At 39.9% G+C, this 25,132-nt stretch overlaps 1 protein-coding gene and 1 long non-coding RNA gene across 2 annotated transcripts in view; one reads left to right on the plus strand and one right to left on the minus strand.

The window, feature by feature from the left end:
- The window catches only part of KCNJ3 (potassium inwardly rectifying channel subfamily J member 3), a 237,086-nt gene extending 227,532 nt beyond the window's left edge, over positions 1-9,554 (plus strand). Inside the window, exon 3 of the mRNA XM_083154072.1 lies at positions 1,499-9,554. Within this exon, the coding sequence (XP_083010198.1) occupies positions 1,499-2,082 (584 nt within the window). The 3' untranslated portion in view covers positions 2,083-9,554. The remainder of the gene's footprint in view (positions 1-1,498) is intronic.
- Positions 9,555-12,773: 3,219 nt separating this feature from the next.
- On the minus strand, positions 12,774-17,865 carry LOC146019575 (uncharacterized). Its single transcript, XR_014450611.1, has 3 exons — positions 17,736-17,865; positions 13,050-13,102; positions 12,774-12,955 (listed from the first exon to the last, which is right to left on the minus strand). It is a non-coding gene; the product is annotated as an uncharacterized LOC146019575 (long non-coding RNA).
- Between the last annotated feature and the right edge of the window lie 7,267 nt (positions 17,866-25,132).

Genomic DNA, 25,132 nt, shown 5'->3' on the forward strand with positions numbered 1-25,132 from the left:
TTTTATTTGTGCATAAAACAAGGTTTCAAAACATGAAACAAAGTTTGTGTACTATCTCAGGTACTGAATTTGAATGCCAAGCAATCATTGTCTTGCACATATTTAGTGCTAGTTACATATCATGTCCTCAGTAGATCTGTTACAAATGTTCCCAGTAGGTTTTTAGCAAGAATTTTTTTTTCCACTTTCTGGAATGTAGGGTTTTTGGAATAATTTGGATAAGGGATACTCAACCTGTAGTTGTAAAGGTGTTCTAACTGTTTTTTAACATTCATTTAGTTTTTTTACTGTATGTTAGTGTCTTCTTTCTTCTTCTGGGTTACAGTAGATCTTAAGAATACAAACAAAATTTTGATCTACCAAATAGGAGACAGCAGATGCCCCAATTTTGCTTTCTCTGACACTCTCTTCATACAGAAATAACATCTCTGACCGCTCACTGACTTTCAGAGAAACCGGGATGGTTGCAAAAGTCAGCAGCAGCCTCAGGGATCTTTACTACTGTGAGTGTCACCCATTTATCTCTCTTATCTATAATCTGCATCTTCATCAGAGTGGTTACCGTCGCAACAAAAATACCCAGCTTCAGTACTTATCTCCTTACTTATAAATTACGGCAACAACAATAATTAAATAATAATTGCCCAGTATCAATATAAGTGTTCCGGACTGCACCAGAGCAGGACAACTCCTCTTTGGTGATAATATTCAAAATAATATATATTTTGCTAATTAAACTTCCCTTATTATCAAGATGGGACTAGGAACTGACAAGCTGACATAATAGCAGCACATATTGTTCATAATATTGCTTCCCCCACCTGATAATCTCAGGAGTCTACAAAATTCATAGGATTGTACAATATTATTCTATAAAACAACCTATACTCTACCTATGACATATATGTTTGGTGTTGTGTGTCTGTTTGTCTGCAAATCCCTATTTTAAATGATTATTAAAAGTTACATTTTATAATTATTCTTTGTAAACTTTCTTTTTGACAATTTAAAGAGTGCCCCCAAACAAAAGAGATTACTTTTTCTCTTTCTACTTTGGTACATTTTAATTTTTAACAATTTCTGGAGCACTGGAATGTTACTGAAAAATCAGTCTGATAATTGTATAGATGTGTATGTTCTTTATGAGCGTTGGTCAATAAATGTCTTAAAACGCACCTTCAAATGGTTGGATTGGAAGGTTGCAACTTATATGTTTCTTAAAGTCCGACCTCTTGGTCCATTGAAGAATGTGCGTACGTGTACAGAGTGCATAATGATTGCATAATTGTTTGGAACATCGGAGTGTTTAACAAGGTTAAGTCTGGCTCCTCGTGACATTTATAACTGCTGGAAAAACACTAAGGCCTAATTGGGCCTGAAATTAAAACGTTGTGAGTGGACAATAAAGGTTAAAATAGGCTGCTATAATTTGTTTACTGTACTTAAATTATACTTCTTGATATTTTAATCACTTTTAAAAAATTTCTCCTGTTTCTAGGGATGACCTGCCAAGCACGGACATCGTACACCGAAGATGAAGTTCTATGGGGTCACCGGTTTTATCCTGTGATATCTTTAGAAGAAGGATTCTTTAAAGTAGACTATTCGCAGTTCCATGCAACATTTGAAGTTAACACGGCACCTTATAGTGTTAAAGAACAAGAAGAAATGCTACTTATATCTTCACCATTAATAGCACCAGCAGTAAGTAACAGCAAAGAAAAAAATAGTTCTGTAGACACTCTGGATAGTATCGATGACATTAGCACAAAAATGCCCTCAAAACTCCAAAAGATGACCGGTAGGGAAGACCTGCCCAGGAAATTACTCAGAATGAGCTCTACTACTTCTGAAAAAGCTTACAGCATGGGTGACTTGCCGATGAAACTACAACGAATAAGTTCTGTTCCGGGTAATTCTGAAGAGAAACTGGGAATGAGAACAACAAAGATGATTTCGGATCCGATGAGCCAGTCAGTAGCAGATTTACCACCAAAGCTTCAAAGATTGTCTGGTGGGGGCAGGATGGATGGAAACCTGCCACCCAAATTGCGGAAAATGAATTCAGACCGATTTACATAACACAAACTTATAGGCATTAATCAAAGAATGGGTTAGACAAAAAAGACTGTATTTCCTTTGCAGGAAAGCCATACTAGGCTACAGTTTTAATGCTGGTGGTAGTCAAGACTGTACTGTATATATATATAGTGCTTTGATAAGAGACCTAACATGTTTTTATGGTCTTTCTAGAACTAAAGTAATACTAATTGGCATGTAGTATCACATCAAGCATGCAATAATAGTGTGCATATTTTGCATATAGTTTTATGGCATGATTCTTTCTTTATATTGTATAATCAAAAAAAACTAAAGGGGCATTATTCTCCCCATATTTTTTAACATACTATTTCTGTTAAAAGAGTGGCAAACTATAAGGGCAACATTTTATTGAAGATTATTTATTACTTGGATATAAATTGTAAATATTTGTCCATGTAAGCCAATTCAAAGCATGCATTAGGTCTTAAAACAGGAATTCTAAAAACACTTTTACTTTATTTTTGCTATCACCTGTCCTCCCTTTATAAACCTATATTGGTGCATCTTTATTGGTCAACTCCAGAAAGTGCAGAGACCATATTTATTTTTGATTATTTTCCACCTTTGTATTTTCCTATAAATACAACACCAAATATTATTTTTTAATATTCTAGTTTCATAAAACCCTATGTTCCTACCATAAAATAATAATTTAAATGCCAATTTATAAAGGGCTGTATATCTATACAGAATACCGTATCTTTGAATATTTATTTCTTACTATTTTTTTGTTTAAGATATTATTTTAATATGTGTGAAATATGGGTGCATTTATTTAACCTTGCCAAAGTTTTCACATCACAGATACTGTAGTTTATATGAAAAAATAATAGGTAGGTAACATACTGTAGGTTATAATTTAATTTACATATAAACAGCAAAGTGAAGTTTACTTATTAATTAGAATTTCTGTTTTAATGATGTTTCCTGGGGTTTCCATTTCTCCTGGGCGAAGTTTAATATTTTGAATTCATATTTAGTTGTTCAAATTCCATAAAGCAAAATGACTTTTCCTGTAAAAAAGAAAAGAAAAAAGAAATACAACTTTAGAACATTTAAATATCAATACATGTTACAATTAATATAATCTCTTAGGATATAAAGTTTGCATTACTGTCTTATTCATTGAGTTATAGCTATGTTTCAGTACATATTTAAAAAAAAATTTGCCAATTTTATTCAAACGTAATTTATCTATTACAGTGTTTAATTTTGTAGATGTAGTATATTATATATTTCAACTGATAAAATGTGCCCTTAAAAATTCTGGGCTATAAAAGCCATAAACAGTGTTTAAAACATAATTGTATTTCATTTTTTTTTTTATCTCACAATTTGTTCTTGAGTAAATTTATTTAATTAAAATCTCTACTAGTATTTATTTTGGACCTACTCTAGAACAGGCTGCTACTGGAGAATAACAAAAATGCTAAAATTATTGCTAACCTTAATATTAATATATTTATTCAAACATAACCATATTATACAGTGTTGTACACTAACTGCCTTTTTTAAGATGCTCATTTTCAAATGGAACATCAACAGTAAAAATATTTTTTTGTACCGTTGAAGTATATCTCTTTAAAGAATGAGTTTTACAAAGAGATGGGTAAGATGGGTATGTCTACAGCTGCTGTGTCGACAATGACTCTGTAGACAGGAGAAAGCACCTTCATGGTTTAAATGTTGTAAATATCATATTAACCATGTTGGGGTCCCAGAACTGGCTTTCTTGTGTTTACAGTCACTGTTAAAATAGTTACTGCAGAAAATACAAACAGAAACAGCAAGTGCATGCCATATATAGTAAGAAAATTTCCATTTAAATGCAATGTATACCCAAATGTGGAATTGTCTTTTATCACATGGTGTAAATATATATACGCCACGATGATGGTAAAACATTGACAGAATTATCTACCCTTTTCTGATTGGCTGATTGCATCTTGACTCTTACTCAGTACTTAAATTATAAGTGTAGGTACTGTATTACTTGACGTTACCTCCCTCTACTACCATAACTTACTTAAGCTATTTGGATTGCCGCATAAAATAAGTTTTGCATTTGATATTTAAAGGGAGGAAACAATAGTGGTTTGTATTTAATTATACTTAATTAGGGAAATGAAACTGTTTTTTATTTCTTAATACAACTTCTAGATGTTCCCAGGCTGCTTGCAAGCAGTATGTGGGCCCCTCTTCCTCACCCAGACATAAGCTAAACCATAACACCCAGGATATATATCACCTTTTTATTTATTATGTTATTTATATAGCACACATATTCATCTGCGCTTTAAAGAGAACATTGGTTGAACATTCACATCAATCCCTGCCCCATTGGAACTTACAATCTATAGTTCCTTCCACATGTACATGCACACACATTCTAGGGTTAATTTTGTTGGGAGCCAATTAACATACCCATATATACTTGGATTGTGGGAGGAAAACGGAGGGCCCGGAGGAAACCCATGACTTCAGCACTTTTAGGCAGTAATGCTAATCATTACACCATCCATACTGCCCCACCATCGCCCAATTCTCACATCTCCTGGGACATACACTAATGAACAAACCATCGTAACCCCTCCACCACCAACACCTGGCCCGGGTGACCATTAATGATGGCAAAAGCAGGCATATTACACTTTTACGTAAGGCTTGAGACAGCCATGGGGTGTGTTTCTTAAGAGGAATTGCGCACTCTAAATGGGATGGGGTGGGGAAGGAAGATTGGGTGGGGGAAGGAAATGGCAATAGTCAGGAAAGAAAACTGATGAAGTGTGGTGTGTTAATTATGTGTAGTATTCACTTGGTCAATAAGGTATGGTGGGTGCAGAGACTTTGCACTGTATGCAGATATGAGGATTTTAAAGGGATTTTATTACATTATAATCAAATCGATGAGGGCCTTGTGCTCCTGGGACTGGACCCTGTGTCTCACAGGAGGGCCACCATGCCATGCTTGAGGGACCTAGGAGCGGTGTAAGGGAATCCTTTAGAGAACCCTTTATCATAGGTGCATATACTGTACATATACTATTCTTTCATATATATATATATATATATATATATATATATACTGTATGTGACTTCATTTGATTATTTTAATGTGTACAAAAGGGAAATTTTCTTAACTACTAACATAGTTGTGCTATCTCTACACTATCATGGTGGAGTATGTGTGCACATTCTCTGTAACTGACATACAGTATGCCTGGCACAAATACTACTTGAAATATATACAACTGAGGATTTGTAGGCAAAAAAATCCTTTTTGTTTTCTTTTACTGGCACTCTACCTACAGCAGGGGTGGCCAAACCTGTCCTCAAGATCTACCAACAGTTTGTGTTTTTCAGGCAACCTGTGGATCGATAGTAGGAATTAATGCAGCATGTTTGAAAATGTGACAGTTAGTAATGACTACAGCTGTGCAGCAGCTAGGTGATCTGGAAAATGTGGACCATTGGTAGATCTTGAGGACCAGTTCAGCCACCCCTGACCTACAGTAAAAAGCCTGCACACAGGCCCCCTCCTCTCCTAATACACCCTGGTACACATCATGCAATATGTTGTTCATAAAGCCAATGAACAGCATATCGCATAGTGCAAGTGTCACTGCATACAGACAAAATGTCTGTGATCATTGTCGTTCACAGAAAGTATCAGACTGGCCCTTCAGCACAGCCTAAGATGATATATCATGCAGATATTTAGGAACAATTGGTTGGCAAGCTGCGATATACTGTTGGTAGGTCACAGAAGCCATTGAATATGATGTCATAAGTGTACAAAAGAAAAGCCTACTTACCTTAGATTTGTTTTCATTCAGCTATATCTAAAGCAAAACAATATTTTTTAGCGGCATTATATACAACCCAAGAAACCCGTCATGAATCACGTCTCTAAGGGTAGGAGGTGGTGCTAAATACAATGATTTGCATCCCTTAACCCCACTCCATTCAGTGCTACAATTACGGCGACTTTGTCTCTGTCCTGACCGCTTTCCTAGGAAGCCGGTTAAATGTGGGAGATTTTCCTACTCATTCATGGGTGCAGGAGACTAACCAAAAAATTGGGAGTCTCCCACAACTTCTGGGAGAGTATGCAAGTATGTATCATTGGGACATTCTAGAGTATTCTCAAAAGGCATCAGGTATGGTGCGCACTCTAGCTGTCGCTCCAGGAACACAAAACAATTATTTTTCCTATCACAAAGACAAAGGACGTTTTCCTGTGCAATAGGAGTGCCACAATAGAACTGCTTGAAATGACAATACCTAATTAAACAAATTAATTAATCCAGTTCAAATAAACAAATCTAAAATATGAGGTTGACCTCTTAGTTAAACCGTCGGTCATAATTATTTGTGGCGTGCATTTAACCTAGGTTTAACAAACAGTGTAAATGAGTTGAACAAGCTTATTGTATTCACTTTATGCTTGACAGCACAACATAGTAAAACATTGATTGATATTACAGCAGGGGAAAGAGATCTATCGAACCCTTAGTCAAAGATCTCGGGAACTCAGGAACAAGACACTTATGAAAGATTATTTTATTCATACTATGTGGGTATTTATGTCCTTTATTTTATTACACAGTATTTATTATAGAGTTTAAATACACATATATAGGATTAGAATTTTCTGTGCACAATTTTGTTTTTTTTAATGCTAGACATGCCCATTGTTTAAACGTACGGGTTAATCTATTAAGAGGCATTATATCCGCACCTTAGGGTGAAATTTGACCGTTTCTTTTCAATTAGACTGTGGTATCAGTGAGCATTAGGTTAAATAGCACCAGATAACAGATGCTGGTCTGTTCCTGCAGCGTAAACTATTCTCTTTGCACAAAATGCTGCAGAAACAAACGCTAACATCAGAAGATTCTAGTTCTGTTTATTTTTTTACTGTGTTTTACAGCAATTTGCTTAAAGTTGTTCTACGGAGCAGCGGCCCTAAAGCTTGGTGATAAAATAGATCATTCGATGTTCATAGTGTTTTTTTCATTCATGTTTGCTTATATTATACATGTGTAATGACCATTCTTGGAGATGGTTACCAGATATGGTTATTGGATTGAAAGCTGCTACTGTTGGGTAGCGTTCAATAAATGTTCTTGTATTCAGAATCCTGGTGTGCTTCCTGTCCAATGTATTCTGCTTTGTAAATGTGCAGAACCCAGAATAAGTTATTTGGATGTCCCACAGCTCACATAAAAAGGAATGTCCACCTACAGCTCAAGGTTTCTTCTCTAGGCTTCCCATAGCTAAATATGTGTAGTATTGTATGACTGTATTTATAGTGTTCATTCTACCACCCTGCATATTTCAAAACCCGTACAGTTCCTGTTCGCTGACTAGAGTGTCGCTTTCTGCTGTGGTGGTTTTAGCAAAGTGTGGTCTGTATTCCAGCAGACCAAATCTGTGATAAACGTACCACAGCAGACAGTGACACCCCAGACAGGGAAGAGGAACTGCATGGGTTTTGAAAGAGGAAGGGTGCTAGAATGAATCCAGGTATACATACAGTACCAATATGGAGAATCCCAACTGCAAATCGGTGATCTTGAATGGTTAACCCTTTGTGTGCCAAGTGAATTTGTCAAAATAGGTGTGGAAATTGCCTAACCTACATTTTTATTCATCGTAATGACCTGTAATGTTCACCTTATATAGGAAATATAATCTTTTGTCACACATTTTTTTATTTGAATTTATATAACAATTGTGAGCGACTCTGGCATCTTTAGCTGATTTTTTGCACACCTCGCGCAGAGATGTTGGCACTCAAAGGGTTAAATGGAGAAAATTTTAGTTTTCATACCATACCTCCCAATATACTATAGCTTCTTTGGAAGTCAGGACAGTGTGTGCACGAGAAAGGGAGTGGGGTTACATAAAATTAAGAGAGTGTCAATCACCTTAGGACTTCTAGTGCTGGGCTACCGACCTGTAGCCGCCATCCATTTCCAAAAACTCGACTTCAGCATGCACCTGCTACTGGGTTAGGCTGAGAATTTAAGGCATAACTTTCAGAGTAGGATGCCGTACTACAATCACAGGATCTGAAAAAAGTTCTGGCCATCAAGACAATACCCTCAGATCTCTATCTGCTGGTCATGTTTTGGTATTCCTTTACGATAACGCTGCTATGAAAAAGTGTTCTTGACCAGAATGCAGCCCAAAAACTCACTAAAAGCCACTGGCAACTATCATTCGTTCCTTGGGATCCAATGGGCTAACTGATGACATTTTAATAATTTCATGATTGTGATTGAGCCACAAGTGGGAAAGCGCACAGAGCTTGGAGATTGTCAGCATAATGCACATGCTCGAATGAAAGAAATCGGCAATTGTGCCGGATCAGACTTATTCTAACTGACGGGTCTGTTGACAGACCTCAACAGACACTCGTGAAATAATAAGTGTTTTCCGGGTGGTAAGTGGGTGTTGACGAAATTATGGGGAATTTTTTGTGTAAAAGTAGCTGGTTGGAAATCCCACTTCAATACATGATCGCAGTGTTTGGATGGAGATAGGACATCAGTTGCGGGTGGGTCTTTTGCACCAAGCAAGGGGCGTGTGTATTCATTTGTACCCTTGGGCACAGGCATCGCGGCAATGCTAAGTGCCACTAGATTTTCTAGTGGCATAGGTTGTTGGTGCAAGTGTATGTACCAGATTAGCTGCTTCTAGGTGGGAGAATGACCATGGAAATTAACATAATGATGCCCAAACTAGAGTTCATTATAACTGCATTCACTCAGGTCTGAATAAAGCTTTTTAAAAATTAGAATATTGTTCTCATGTCACTGAGGCTTTAGTGAGTTGAGAAAACAAAAAGAAATCCTATTCTGAGCTTACAGAAAAGTAATTTATATAAGTGGACATTCCTTTTACCAAATAATCATTCCTCTCTTTTTCTTTCATTATGTTCATCTTAACTGTAAATTTAAGACATAGGAGCACAAATATATCTAAATAATGACAATTTATCTTGAAATAAAAAAAATGTTATTTCATTGTGTAATAAATATATGGCACTAACAAAATAATTTTTACAGTATATTTAAATTTAATTGTTAATTTTCAGCATGAAAATATTATGTATATCTAGCAATGTGAAGCCCTGGAGAAAAAATAAATAAAAATAATAATAATAGTAATACAATAGTGTCAATTTTCTATTTTTGTTTTCCACTTTTTATTTTTATCTAGGACTTCATATTTTGCCTTTTATCCAAATTGACCTTTTTATACTGTATTTCATTGAAAACACTACACCAGATAAAACATTTTAAATAGAGAATACCATCGGTTTTGATGGCACAAATAGCCATAATTATTGTGGAATGTAATTTCAAATATTAAATAATGCCACCTGATGTACAGTGTGCAGTGCATAATATATCTCAATAAAGTTTTTTTTTTAAACTTTCTATGTTTGCCTTTTTTGTTTAAAGTATAGCATTATTTATAATTTATATATTTATGCCATACAGGTATTGTCCATAATGGAATCATTTACTGTACATTACATTTATACCACACAAGTATTGTCAATACTGTAATACTTGACTGTACCTTATTTTTAGCATATAGCATAATGGGAAAAAACATGCCTCTTTATTTAGAGGCCTTTCCAGGGTATACTGTACAAAGATCACAAAAAGTACTTGAAAACTTCTATTAGCCTCTTAATTTGTGAAATATTAATTTGTAATTTGTTAATTTGTAAAAGGTTACGGAGGGAATTGAATTAGCCACAATAATTTATTGCAGGCTCATTGACCAAGCTGTGCTATCCAATTTTAATCCATTTTTTTTGGGACCATAAGCAGGCTATGAAAAAAAACTTACATAAGTATTCTGTTTTCCCTATCATGGCAGTGAAAACACATAGGTACTGTATATGAATTTATCGCAGATTTAATGTGTTTTTGCCCAAAAACAGAAGAATAAAATGAGCACAAAAAAGTCTCTAATTGAATAGCCTAAAGTTCAAAAAAAAAATTCAAAAAAGCTTGAAGCTAATTTTCATACCCCTATGTATTACTACAGGTTGAGTCTTCCATATTCAAAAATCCAATATCAAAAATAATTTTGAGAGCAACTGGGATAATGACACCTTTGCTTTCTGATAGTTCACAAACTTTCTTACACAAAATTATTAAAAAAGACCTTCAGACTATGTATATAAGGTTTATATGAAACATAAATGCATTTCGTGTTTAGACTTAGGTCCCATACCCAGGATATCACATTATGGTATGCAAATATTGCAAAATTTAAAAAAAAAATATACACTTCTGGTCCCAGAATTTTGGGTATGGGAGACTCCACCTGTTCTTATCCATGGATGTGTTCTTAATGAATATTATAAATATGTGTTTATGCAGATGTAGTTTTCAGATGTTTAGTATTTCCAACACACAAACACTAGCAATTTTATCAAATGAAAGTGAATAAATCAATTGCTCCAGATAAGATACATCCAAGGATACTAAAAGAGCTAAAAGATGGCTGGTAGCACCAGTACCAGAATTATTCCACCAACCACTAGATAAAAGTACAATTTCAGAGGACTGGAAAAGAGCAAATATAGTTTCACTGTACAAAAGTGGAACAAAGGAAGAAGCAAGCAACTAAAGACCAGTAAGCCTTACATCAGTATTAGGGAAAGTAATGGAAACACTATTAAATATACACTATTAAAAGAAAGATATTCCCTAAATCAAACAATTTACAGGATTCCAAAACAATCAAATGTCAAACAAATCTTATTGACTTTTTGACTCCGTGGAGATAATAGGTCACGGAGTATAAAACCGTCAAATGGATAAGAACCTGGTTGCAGGATAGGAAACAAACAGTTGTAGTAAATGGAGGGCATTCTATTGCCAGTAAAGCATCCGAAAGACCTGTACTTAGATCAGTGCTCTATAATAAGCCTTTTTGCAAGTGATTCAAATATATGCCACAAGGTAGGCACACCAGGAGGGGTATAATTGGCTGATGATCTAGGTAGGCTAGAGGAATGGTCAAGAGTGTGGCAGCTACAGGTTAATGCTCAAAAACCTAAAGGCTAAATATAGTATTAAGGGTACTATGATGCAAACTACTGATGAGGAAAGGGAGTTAGTAGGCTACTGTTTCAAGTGACTAATGACAGGAAAATATTGTAACAAAGCAATGATCAATGCAAGTCCAATGCTTGTTTGCACCTGGAGAGGAATCAGTAGCAGAAATAATACGTAATAATGCCACTATATAGATCATTGAAACGGCATCAATTCCGTGTCCAGTTCTGAAGATCATATCCCTAGAGCAGTGGTGACCAACCCACGGCTCTTGAGCCGCATGTGGCACTTTCTTTATTCACATGCGGCTCCCGACACTAACAGCCTCCACCGAGTATCTGGCCTTGTGAGCAGTGTACCAGATAGTGTGCTGACTAGCCGGTGTCAGCAATGCAACAGTGTGCCCCATCTCTCCCCTCCATTATGTGATAAAGGTAACATCCGTAAGAGTCAGCAGTACATGGAATGCAGCTGTCTCCCATTCATCGATCTTGGCTACCTGCCAGCTGGACCAGGTATTAAGTTGGTCCCTGTGCCTAGTGGCATTTTCAAGAGGTGGTCCAAAGACTTATAGCACTTCATTGATTTCTGGTTAAAGGAACAGTGATACAGGAAGGGCTACGGTGACATTATTAGAGGCTGCTGTAGTGGCATGGGGAGGCTGGAGTGACACAGACGGGGCTGGTGGATTGACACAGAAAGTTGGCCTGGAGGGGGAGCGGATGTTTATTATATTAATCCAGATTTTTCAATGTATTTTATGTTGAATCTGGCCTTTTCAATGTATTTTATACCAGGAGCATGACCTAGTGGACACAAGTCCATGCCTTATTTTTTAGCACACGCATGATGATGGCTCATGGGTACCCCTTAACCATATTTTTTTGTCTCTAACTGGTTGGCCAGCCCTACCTTAGAGCGATATAAATATATTATGTACAAGGCAGGGCAACTAAAATAGCACATGGCCTGCACCACAAATCTTACCCATAAAAACTAAAATATCTTAATATATGTATAGTTTGGAGCAGAGAAAAGAAAGGAAGGACATGATTAAAAACTTTCAAATATACCAAGGGTATTAACAAGGTTCAAGAGGGGAACATTCTTCAAAGGTAGAGAAGTATTAGAGCGCAAGGACATGTCGACACTGGAGGGAGGTAGGTTTAAGTAAAAATGACTTCACATAATGGGTAGTGTATAGTGGTATATTTTCCCATCAGATGTGGTAGAGGTTAAGACAGTAGATCAACTTAAACATGTTTGGGATAGGCATACAAATATCCTTACAAATAACTAATGGTTTGAATAGGGTTGAGATTAGCTGAAAGATTAAAAAAACACAGACTAGATGCTCCAAGTGGTTCTTATTTGCCATCAAATTCTATGTTTCTATGGGGCAGATGTATTAAGCCTTAACAAGAGATAAATGCAAGGGTGATAAGGAGAGATAATCGTCCAGCCAATCAGCTCCTAACTGAATTTTTTCAAACACAGCCTGTAACATGGCAGTTAGCAGGTGATTGGCTGGACGTTTATCTCTCTTTATCACCCTTGCATTTATCTCTTGTTAAGGCTTAATACATCTGCCCCTATGTTACTTGGTGATAAAACCATTTTATGGTGGATGTAAAGGTAACAAGAAATATTTGCCGGAGTGAAGAAGGAAAGAGTTTATCAAACTGGCACTTTGACATTTAGTAGTATATGTAGTTCTAGTTGAGGATGCTCTTGAGAGACTGCAGAGTCATCATTTGCAGCTGTTGGGCAAAAAAACAACTATGGTCAGATAGTACACATATAAAACATTCTATTACCATATTATACTGTATTTTTCCATCTGCAGTATTTTACCTGTTGCATGTACTGTAGGTGTACTTTACTTTACTTTCAGACTTTGCAGTGGCCTGTGAGGAGAAAGCCAGAAAGACAGAAAGTGAAACCACCCCTTGCTAAATCGCTTTCCACTCGCAAACCCATATGCATTTCCCTAGAACCATAGAAGAGTTTTTGCCATTGTGCAATTGTGAATAACTCTGAGACTCCCACCAATCGTAGACAGGGTGGATGTGATCATCGCTGATGTCACATATCAACCTCAAAAACGCCTGGGCACGTCTGCATTGTTTCCACCACACCCAGAAAACAGCTGATTTCTACCCCTAAACACTGGCTTCCTGTCAACCAATCCGCGAGAAGATTACATTTTCTGCATATGGTATGAATGCACAGGCGTTCGATAATCACTCAATTTGCAAAAGATCTATTTAGCGGTCAAGCTCGAATTAGGCCCAATGATTGGATGACACTCTTCTCTTCACAAGAAAATCCAAATACAGAGCATAATTATACATAGTATTTTTACAGTCACTTTCTTTCCCACAACACAAATACTGTATAGAAGGAAGGATATTAAGGTTAGTGTGCCTAATGGTTGGGGTCTATTGTACACATTGAGATGGGTTAATATACAGGCAGACAAGTGGAAGCAGACACTAAAATCAGGAATCCCTTACTTATTAAATCTATAAGTCATTTTTGGGAAGGGCATGGTGGAAACAGGGTGGTGACATGGAGTCAGACTGTATTCAGAGATAGGATGTGCCAGCAAGAACAGGATTAACATTGGCAGAACCTATGGTGTTGATAGGGGATGAGTTCAGCATTCAATGGTTGGGATGTTGGCATTCACTATACCGACTACAGCCAGGGGGAGCTGCAGCGGAATCTCGACATCAATTGAAATGCTGGCGATGGAATGTTGACTGCTGGGCAGGGCGTAACTACCATAGGTGCAAGGGGTGCAGCTGCTATGGGGCCCAGAGCTGAAGGGGGCCCATCTTTACTGTCTAAGTAATATGTTTTACATACATTTATCACCATCAGTCGCTAAATAGGGCCCTTACAAACTTTTGCTATGGGGCCTACGAATATCTGGTTACGCCCCTGCTGCTGGGATGCCGAGGGGTGAGTAAGCAGAGTGGATTAGCGTTAAACTGGTGATGAGGGGAGGGGTTAGGCTGCGGGAGGGAGGATTATGGTTAGGCACCTAGAAAGGGGGGTTAGGTTTAGGTGGCGGGGTACATGGGTTAAGAACTAGCTGGGAGGGTTAGGGTCAGGCTTCGGTGGGCGGGTGGCGACAGGGTTAGGCTGCAGGAAGGGAAGGCTAGGGTTAGGGGGTTCAGGGGAGGGATGTTGGTATAAGTATTTTAGCTGCTGGCATCCTGGCTGACTGTCACCCATATATATATATATATATATATATATATATATATATATATATACACACACCATAATAGGTGTTAGCAGTATGTGATTGATGTCAGTACACACTATTAATAACTTACCCAGGTAGGTTTATTAACAGACAGGGACTGGTACAGGGTGAACACTGGTAGCAGCAGTAAACAGGTACATGAGGAGTTCATGCAGATATGCAGCATACACAGTAACAGATGCACTCAGTGGTGTCAGTGGTACTTAATATATTTCCAGCGGTGATGCTCTAGAGCAGTGTTTCCATACCTTTTTTTCTCTCCCGTACCCCCTGATTAGGCTATTCACCAGACACCAGACTGAATGCGCTAGTACAGTGGTTCCCAACCCTGGTCCTCAAGTACCCCCAACAGTGCACGTTTTCCAGGTCACCCAACAGGTGCACTCATTATTCAGTCACATTTTAAAAGATCTACAGGTGGAGCTGATTATTTTGCCAAATTATCAGGCAAAATAATCAGCTCCACCTGTATGTAGATCTTTTAAAATGTGACTGAATAATGAGTGCACCTGTTGGGTGACCTGGAAAACATGCACTGTTGGGGGTACTTGAGGGCCAGGGTTGGGAACCACTGCGCTAGTACATACAGTTAAGTCCACCATCACCATTGCTGTTGTCACAGTATACAGGCATCTCAGTTGCAGTATAAAAATTAGCATGGGTTGGTGTAGTGAGACATGAGAGCATGCACGGCATGCAATACACAACTTCAACACTGGGTGGTGATTGCTCCACTATTGAAAACTACAGTACTGATTACAACAGCAGTGAATGTATATGTCACCACGGAATACAATAACCAACCGTGACAGGCCAATCACATACAGTGTAAACAAAATCACAACCAGTTTTTTAATAATACTACACAGCAGGCTAGGAAATCATCGGACCAGCAGTCAACCACAAGTCTTAGCACAATAACATCTCGTTTTATTAATCCCTGCCATTTAATGGCGGCTTGTGTCATGTACATGGTTCTGTAAGTGGTTAGCAGCAATTTCGGCAGTGATATGACAACATTCCTTACAAATGAACGGTAATGTTGGCGGAGTTGAGGGGGCGCTCTACTACAAAACTCTGTTGATTAAATATTGGATGTGCGACTTTCGGAGCACTCTAGTAGCAATACATTAGGGTACCTGCAAATACTGAAGGTTGCACACAGGTTCAGTGTAAATGGCGCAGACCTGGGTCACAGTGCTGTGTAAATGGGGTATGAAGCTGGGTCCAACCCTGGAAACTCCCGTGTTCAAAGACCAGGGTCCGACCAGGGATTTTGGTGTAAAATGGGTATAAAAAGGGTATAACTGATCTTGAAAAGTAAATGCAGGGTTGGGAAACAAGTTCGCTACAATCAGTGACATCACTGTCACTGCAGATGTGCTGCACTTAAGGTAGCTACTGTGAGCGAGTGGTGAGGTCACTTCTTTACACAGCCTTTAACTGGAGTTTAATTCCTATTAAGGACAGAGGTGTACAGCATTGAAAAACAATTTATAATTGTATTCCATTATAAATATTATATTATGCTGGATACATTCCATATTTGTTTGTAGATATACATCTCTTACTGCAGGGATAACCAACCTCTACCATTACAGTTACAGACTGCACATCTGCAGTGACAAAGTAATAGCATTAATTGTAGTGAACACTTTTTTATGATGTTTTTTTTTTTTTTCAATTACTGTGCACGACTTTCAGGGGGAAATTGAATAGGATGAGAGATTTAGAAAGTGAAAAATTTTGTTAGAAATCTTCAGATTTTTTTTTAAAGCGGCAATCATTACACTGCAAAACCAGTTTGATTTTGCAGTGTAAATGATTGCCGCATTAAAAAGAAATGGAGATTCTTACCAAATCTCTCACTTTCTGAATCTCTCTCTCATCCTATTACATTTCACCCTCAGTGTTTGCAGTTACACAAAGGTATTGTCATTAGTTTGCTCCAAAAATGAAGCAGCCAGTGTTTCATCTAAACCAGTGGTGTCAAACTCATGGCCCTCCAGCTGTTGTGAAACTACATGTCCCAGCATGCCCTGCCACAGATGTTACATAATGGATTGCTAAAACTAAGGCAGGGCATGCTGGGACGTGTAGTTCCATAACAGTTGGAGGGCCATGAGTTTGACACCACTGAAACGGACTCTATTTTCTGTGCTGAGGTTTGTAGTTGAGTGGTGATTTCACAGAGTGCTCCTCAACCCCACTTTTCATGTGTAAGGAATGTCATCAATGAGTGCAAAACATCACCGACAAAATTGCCACTAGCTACTTAAAAAACAAAGTACATGGAACAAGGAGCTATTCACGGGCAGCAAGGACGGTGTAATAATTAGCATTACTGCCTCATAGCACTAAGATCATGGGTTGGATTCCCACCATGGCCCTTACAGTGCAGAGTTTGTATATTCTCCTCATGGTTGCGTGGGTTTCCTCCGGGTACTCCGTTTCCTCAGACAATCCAACAAAATATTGGTACGTAATTTGGCTCCCAGCAAAAATTAACCCAACAGTGAATGTGTGTGTACATGTGGTAGGGAATATAGATTGTAAGCTCCCCTGTGGCAGGGACTGATGTGAATGTTTAAACATTCTCTGTAAAGCTTTGCGGAATATGTATGCACTATATAAATAGCTGGTAATAAATAAATAAAATATATAGTCGCATAGGCAGTGTTTGATAAAATAGAATGTGATCATGCTGAGTCTTGTAGTTGACTGCTGCTCCGATAATTTCCTAGCCACTAAAGTAAATGGGAAAGTACAGTACTTAAGTACATAACCTGCAGTACTTTACTCCTATGTGATACTGTACATACGGTACTGTATGTTCATATTTTGTAAAGTTTCAAGGTAAAACAAAAAACCACAGCAACTGGAATAATAACGGACATGCTTTACAGTATACAATAATATATTGTACATTGGAGACGTGAAAAAAAAGCATTCAATAAATATAGTTCTTGTACTACAAGTATTCTTGTGACTACATTGGAGATTGAACACATGTGCAATACCATTTTTTAAAAAGTGACATCTGGTGGACAAATACCAGAATTGCGCCCTCTGGCATCTGTGTACACCCAGCACAGGCGTATGAAATGCTATTAGCTTTCGCACTACATGGCATATGGATAATAGAGAAGCATAGTCACATCTGTATGTGGAGTTTCTTCACACGACTTGTTCCTGTGTCCTCCATATTGAGAAGCCATGCCTGCAATCTCTTGCTTAATGTAAAATAAATACAATGTATATACCTTTAGAACAGTGGTTCCCAACCTGGGGTATGTGTACCTGTGGGGGTACGCTGCAGACTGGTTGAGGGTACTTGAAAATAATATTGGTAATGGCAGAAGAAGAGAAAGAAGTCTCCCGAAGGCGGAAGTAGTCTCCCATTGCCATGGAGATGAACCATGTTGCTTCTGGTTCTTTAAGCAGCATCATCAGCATCTCCTCGTGCTTTTGCCTGGCCAGTAATCCACTGGTAACTTTGTGATGCCCTCAGACATCAGGTATCATCTGCCTCGTGCTGACACAGGTGGAGGAAGCAATGGCATTAGTCCTACAGGCGTTAGCAGTAACCCTCTATCTTCCTTAGGCCATGGCTCACCGTCGCTCACTGTGGCTATCCTATTTTTCTCAGCTGCAATACAATACATAGAACAATAGAGTAGGGGATTAGCATAGTAATCCAATTACTCACTTAATCCTATTATAGAGATAGATGGCAGAGGCTCCCACTGTAGCAAACAGCCAATGGCCAGACACAGAGGGAGCCAATTCTGGACCCCACACTACTCCGCCGTTACTCCTTAATAAAAGTTACACATAAGGATATGCATAATGCTTCACTCAACTCATAAGTACTGTGGATATTTCAAATTGAGAGCAGGTCGAATGGTTGTTTATCACTCTCCACCAGCGGCGGATTGGCATGCCGGGATACAGGGCCAGATTCCTGCGGGCTGACCCACATGCCGCCAAAACCACCCACTTGTTAGGCCGCGGACCGCAGCTACCGTAATCTTTGTGGGCGACGCTTAGCCAGTAAAGAAAATGGCCACAGGAGGGCTGTTGCGCATGTGCAGCTGCATGCAGTGCCTCCCATGGCCCTTTGAGGAGCGCTACACGCGTAAAGTCCTGCTGCCCAGAGTGGTGGTGCCTGGCTCTGTCTCCTCCCTGCTCCTTTTTCTAGAGCCCGGCTCTGCTGCTTGCTGCTATCAGAGCCAGGCTGTCCTCCCCTGCCGGAGCTTTGCTGCCCTCCCCTGCTGCTACCAGAGCCAGACTGTCCTCCCAGCCACTGCCAGAGCCAAGCTGTCCTCCCTGTTGCCGCTGGAGAAAAGCAGACTGTCCCCCCCCCTGGTCTTGTAAGTGAAATCCAAAGGGTGCAGCACTCAGATAATTATGTAGATAACACTGTGTCTAACACTGTTTCAGTTCTTTATTAACTGTTTTCAACATGAAATTTATAAAGAGCTCAAATGTTCTTGTTAGACATAGTTGTCATCTACATAATATATATTACTGTTTATTGCCCTTATATTGTGAGCGCCATTTATATCTACAGTATCTATCTTTTCTATATAATATTTGGGCTATCAGTGCTGGAAGTGGACTGGTATTCAGCGGCACTTGGTTTCCACTGCCTGTGAAGCTTTTTATATATTTAATTTACTCGACTGTTCAACTGGAGTGGAATGCCCATCTTTTGTTGGTACCCAGCTCTCCTCCCTCCCTCCTCCCCATTGCTCGCCTTTTCTGGCTGCCACCACCGGAGCCAGGCTGTCCTCCCAGCCACTGTCTGAACCAGGCTGTCCTCTTAGCCACTGTCTGAGCCAGGCTGTCCTCCAATCCTCCTTCTCTGCACCGCCACTGCTGATCACAGCCTAAGGTAAGTCAATCTTGTATGTCCATGCTGTCACTCTCCCTGTCCCTGCTTTCACTCTCTCTGTCCTGCTGTCTCTCTCCCTATGTCATTGCTGTCACTCTCTCTGCCCGGACTATAGCCTCCTCCGCACTGCCAGAGCAGATCACTGCCTTCTCTGCACCTCCACAGATCAAAGTCTCTGCCACTGACCATAGCCTCCTCTGCTTCATCGCTGATCACAGCCTCCGTCACACTGCCGCCAATCTCAGCCTCATGTGCACTGCTGCTGATTACAGCCTTTCTCCTCTGCACCCCCACCACCAAACTTAACCTCCTCCTGTGCATCGCAAAACACTGCCTAAGGTAAGGTAATCTTATCCTGCTGCCTTTCTCTATGTATGTCCCGCTATCACTCTCTATCCCTGCTGTCACTCTCCCTGTCTTCACTCTCTTTGTCCCTGCTGTCACTCTCCCTATCCCTATGTCCCTGCTGTCACACTCTGTCCCTGCTGTCACTCTATTTGTCCCTATGTCCCTGCTGTCACTCTCTCTGTCCCTGCTGTCACTCTTTCTGTCCCTATGTCCCTGCTGGGACTGTCTCTGTCCCTACCATCACTTACTCTGTACCTATGTCCCTGCTGTCTCCCTCCCTATCACTATATCCCAGCCTCTATGTCCCTACTGTCACTCTGTCCCTACTGTCACTATCTCTGTCCCTGTCACTCTCTCTGTCCCTCATTTCCCTACTGTCGCTCTCTCTGGTCCTATGTCCCTGCTGTCCCACTCTCTATTCATGAATGTTGGCCCGATTAGGGATGGTTTCAGAAATTTTCCGGGCTGGTTTTCCGACCCAATCCACCCCTGCTTGCCACTTTATCATTTTTTGAAGCTTGATACATCTGGCCCTAATTATGATTTTAAAGCATTACGAATTAGAATTGAAAAATGTCATGCATATGCAAATGTGCATTTATAAACATGTAAGAGGCAATCATCTACTATTAAATATGCAAACGGATCCATGAAGTTGCTGTAAACATTGTCGTGCAAATGATTGTTATCTTTATAAAACATAAAAACAGAGATAAAATTGACTTAGGAAAATCATAGTATAAGTATCTTATATCATTAAATCAATTGTATAAATAATAATTTATATGCCTAGTACTGTAGTAGCAAAGCAAAACAATATTCTCCTCCCCTACCTTTAACTGTGCATAGATTCCCGGATCTCACTACGCCAGTACCTTCGGAGCTGCTGAGCAGAGGACGCACATTTTTTAAGATAAATCTCTCTAGAGTCTACAGTAATATATGATTTCTGTACAGTTTCAATTTGCATTAAAATAAGCCTTGAAATAAATGTCCTAATTGTCTTATAATGCAGGAATGTAAAAGCAACGCTGGCAATCTATGGTCATTCGGAAATGTCTTTCAACCTTAACGCTTTGAGCTTGAGTTGCCTTGCAGCCTAGGGGGGATAGCAGTCATCATTACTGTTCTAAAACATGTCTGTCGACAGGTTACCAGAGAAACAAATGGTCTCTCCATCCTCGCTAGGAAAGCAGGTAAGATATTTTAGGAGTAAACTCAGATGACATTCGGAGCTACTGTACGTGCCTACATTGAAGCGCTGCTAATTACTGCTCAGTTAAAGTATATTCTATTATTGCTGGAGTATATGAATCCGCACACACTGGACTAATGCATGGCGGACACTGCGCTTAATCTGCCACCACATGTGCACGCTGTACATGATTGATGTTAATGAGTTATATTTTTGAAGGAAGTGTCTCCTTCGATTTAATAGACGGTATCTGAAATCTAGAAAATGATGACATTGTTAGCAGAATTTAGGTTTAGAATGTCTGTAAAGACATTTGCATTTTGTCAAGTCCAAATGAATTTTTTAAGCACATCCATTTATTTTTCAATATTACACATTGCTGAATAGACCATCATTAGCAGAGGGACGAGAGAGAGAAAAAAAGACACATGTAGGCTTTGATCATAGATTTTTTTTTTTCAGTAACTGTTAAAATGTTTGATATGGCCCACGTCTTGGGGAAAACTCTTTTTTTCAGTGGGTGGTACACTATTTTCACAATAGATTATAAAAAGGGGAATTCAATCCAGATCTAAATTGTGCTCTTACTATTGACAGAACTCCTGGTTGTGGACCATATGGGGTTCCCTGCCATATTCTGCTAATTGGGGTTTTCTTCGCTTGGAATAAACAATTTCATTATAAGGTGCAATTTAACCCTTGGCCATGATAGAGCACAGTGCAGCTATCAGCATTAGGGGCTTAAGACCACCAAGAGCACATGGAACTTGATCAGGGACTGAAGGAACACTCTAAAGAGGCTCTAATGCTCCATTCCTCTGTGTGCGATAAGAGGATAGTGAGATGCAGTAGAACTACAGACAGCAGGAGGAGGTGGGCCAAGGACTGACAGCAGGTGGAGGTGCTGGGTCAGGGATAGACAGCAGGAGGAGGTGGTGGATCAGAGACAGGAAGCAGGAGAATGTGAGCCAGGGATGGACAGCAGGAGGAGATGGGCCAGAGGCAGGCAGCAGTAGGAGGTAGGCCAGGGACAGACAGCAGCAGGAGGTGGTGGGCTAGGGATGGGCAGAAATAAAAGGTGGTCCAGGTATAGACAACAGGAGGAGGTGGGCCAGAGACAGGCAGCAGCAGGTGGTGGGCCAGGGATAGACAGCAGGAGTAGATGGTGGGCCAAGGACAGACAGCAGGAACAAGTGGGCCAGGCACAGACAGCAGGAAATGGTGGTGGGCCAGGCATAGACAGCAGGAGGAGGTGGGGTAGGGACAGGCAGCAGTGGAAGGTGGACCAGGGACAGACAGTAGGAGGAGGTGGGCCAGAGAAAGACAGCAGGAAGAGGTGGTGGGCCAGGGATAGACAGCAGTAGTAGGTGGTGGGCCAGTGACAGGCAGCAGGAGAAGGTGCGCCAGGGACAGACAGCAGGAAGAAGTGGGCCAGGAACAGATAGCAGAAAATGGTGGTGGGCCTGGGATAGACAGCAGGAGAAGGTGGGGTAGGGACAGGCAGCAGTAGAAGGTGGACCAGGGACAGACAGTAGGTCACCAATCACAGCTTCACCAATCATTCAAGTAATTTACAAAACCAACAATAAAAAATACAATAGTGCTTTATTAAAACAATAAAATTACTGTGTAATACATTTAAAAACAACTAACACAAATGCCACGACAATAAATTACATACATTTAAAACCTCATCGCCATACCTTTGTGGCGAATAAAACGCCCGCTGTATTTCTCGCAGCAGGGCATAGAGAATATGCACAGCGCGGCTCCCCAATGTTAACTAATGGGGAGGCGCGCGCATAGAGAAAAAAAAATGCGGATGTGAGGGACGCGCCGAGACGCCGAAGCCGGATAGAGAATACCCGGTGCACGCAGCGAGGAGAAATCTGGACCCTGGCCGCGGCGGTAAGTGATAGAGAATCCCGCCCTTGGGGGCAAACTGTGAATGTCTGGACCTGTAGCTGAACATAATAAACATGTATGATGTTTTGCTGGTGGGGACAGGCTGGGTGGGGGGCAGAGTGCATTGGGAATAGCTAAGGTTTCCTGAAGCCACCTCCTTGTTGTTTTGCTTTCCTTCTCCTGATAGGCCTGGCTCTTCTGTGTCACATGTCTGTACTGTGCACCTACTGAAGACTGGGATTCAGCCTCTTCCCACTGATTCCTGCCACCTCCAGTTGCTGCCAGGTCAGTCAACTGCTGATTTGGCCGACTAGGCTGATAGCAAAGTGATAGCTACCACTTTTGTTTCCAGGTATGGATCCACAATGAAGGCCAGTGGAGAGGCCTTTGGACAGAGTGGTTTGGATAATTCCTATCAGGTAAAACATGTGGTGATGTAGCCCACAGGCTACTTACAGTCCAGCACCATCTTCCATCTACCGTGACCAAGAATTCCCGAGCTCGGTACATCCTATATAGTTGGGATGTGTGAAATTTGCGGCTATATGTGGGAACCAATTTCTTAGCGTAAATATGTCCCTTGTTGATGACTCCATCAGGTGCGTGCGACAGGGTTAGAACTTTTACCTTATTAGTTTTTCATTTTCATTGTCTCCTTTTTTCTGCTGTTCCCCATAGACATAACTATATCTTTGGGTACTTATGTATTATCTGGGCGCCCGATTTTTTTATCGGGTCGGAAAAATCAGGTCGATCGCATCGCATGTGACCAAATCGCATGCGATGCGATCGACCGGATTTTTACATTGGATCCAATGTTAAACGGTCCCTGAGACCCGATTTTACATTGGGTCCAATGTTAAATGCCCCCAGACCCCATTTTTTTATTGTGTTCATACCCCCACTATCCAAGTGGGCATAGAGTTGATTTTATATAGTGCCCGAAGCGCGGCGATCCCCGCGAGGGGACACGTAATACATGTTAAGTAATCCGCGTGCGCTCGCCACGCTTTGGGCTCGGGGGCTCGCTGCACTCGCCACACTATATAAAATCAACTCCATGCCCACTTGGATAGTGGGAGTATGAACAGGGTGGGTATACAATAAAAAATGGGGTCTGGGGGGCATTTAACATTGGACCCTATGTAAAAATCGGGTCGATCGCATCGCATCCCATGTGGTTTGGTTGCATGCGATGCGATCGACCCGATTTTTCTGAAAAAATCGGGTCCATCGCATCTGATTGTATGCCTTAAGTTAAGGCATACAATCAAAAAATCGGGTGCCCAGATATTACATAAGTACCTATCTTTGTATTAGATATTGGTTCTACCTGGCAATGTACACGTCACTTTAATTGTAGGGTTGAATCAAATCAAGATGTGTAAGCACCCATTGTGCAATCCGGAGAGAATTGCTTTTGGGTTCCTAAACGAATATAATGGTTTCAATCATGAGACGGCTGCACAAACTAGCTTTATTTCCAGATATATTTGTGATGTATGTATAACAGTACCAGCTGTGTCCAAGAAAGTACAATCTTCGTCAACTAAGGATTAATCTATCTAGCACATGAAAAAGCTCTATTGGAAATCACTTTTGCATGCATGTCCAGGCAAGGGAAATTTGCTTCCACTTCAAAAGCTTTCAACAGCTGGTCAATTGAATTACCATTGGGTTTCATTTGCTAGTGTTGTATGCCTAAGGGTAGCAACTAATATAAATGTAGATAAGGTAATACAGGTTTCATGGTACAACACAGAACACGATCATACCAGACACTGCAGTATCGTTTAGTCCAATGCGTTATATTTAGTGGTCAGGGCTAAAACATTTCCAATTGATTTACATTGTTATTACTGTCAAAAGATTTGGAAATATTTATTTTATTTTTATTTGACCCTATGAGTACCAACATCTATGTGAGAGATGTGCAAAATATCCGCTAAAAATGCCAGCGTCGCTCACATTTGTTATATAAATTCAAATAAAAAATGTTTAAAAAAAAAAAAGATTATATTTCCTATATGAGGTAATCATTACAGGTCATTATGATGGATAAAAAGTTTGCTTGGCAATTTTCACATCTATTTTGACAAATTCACTTGGCGCTCAAAGGGTTACGAAAGGAGCCTCCCATAGGTATTATGAAATTCCATTTCATGAAAGATAATTAAATAGCACACAGATAGTTACAGGTTCAGAGTGGTCAGGTTCATTATGATTTCCCAACTGTCAAAATATCAACAATCAAAATACATCATTGGCCAACAGTCAAAATGCCAACACGTTCAAAATGACAACACTGTCAAAAT

The sequence above is a fragment of the Crinia signifera genome, chromosome 7 (genome assembly GCF_055691185.1).
Source record: "Crinia signifera chromosome 7, ASM5569118v1, whole genome shotgun sequence".
In the NCBI taxonomy this organism is placed as follows: Eukaryota; Metazoa; Chordata; class Amphibia; order Anura; family Myobatrachidae; genus Crinia; species Crinia signifera.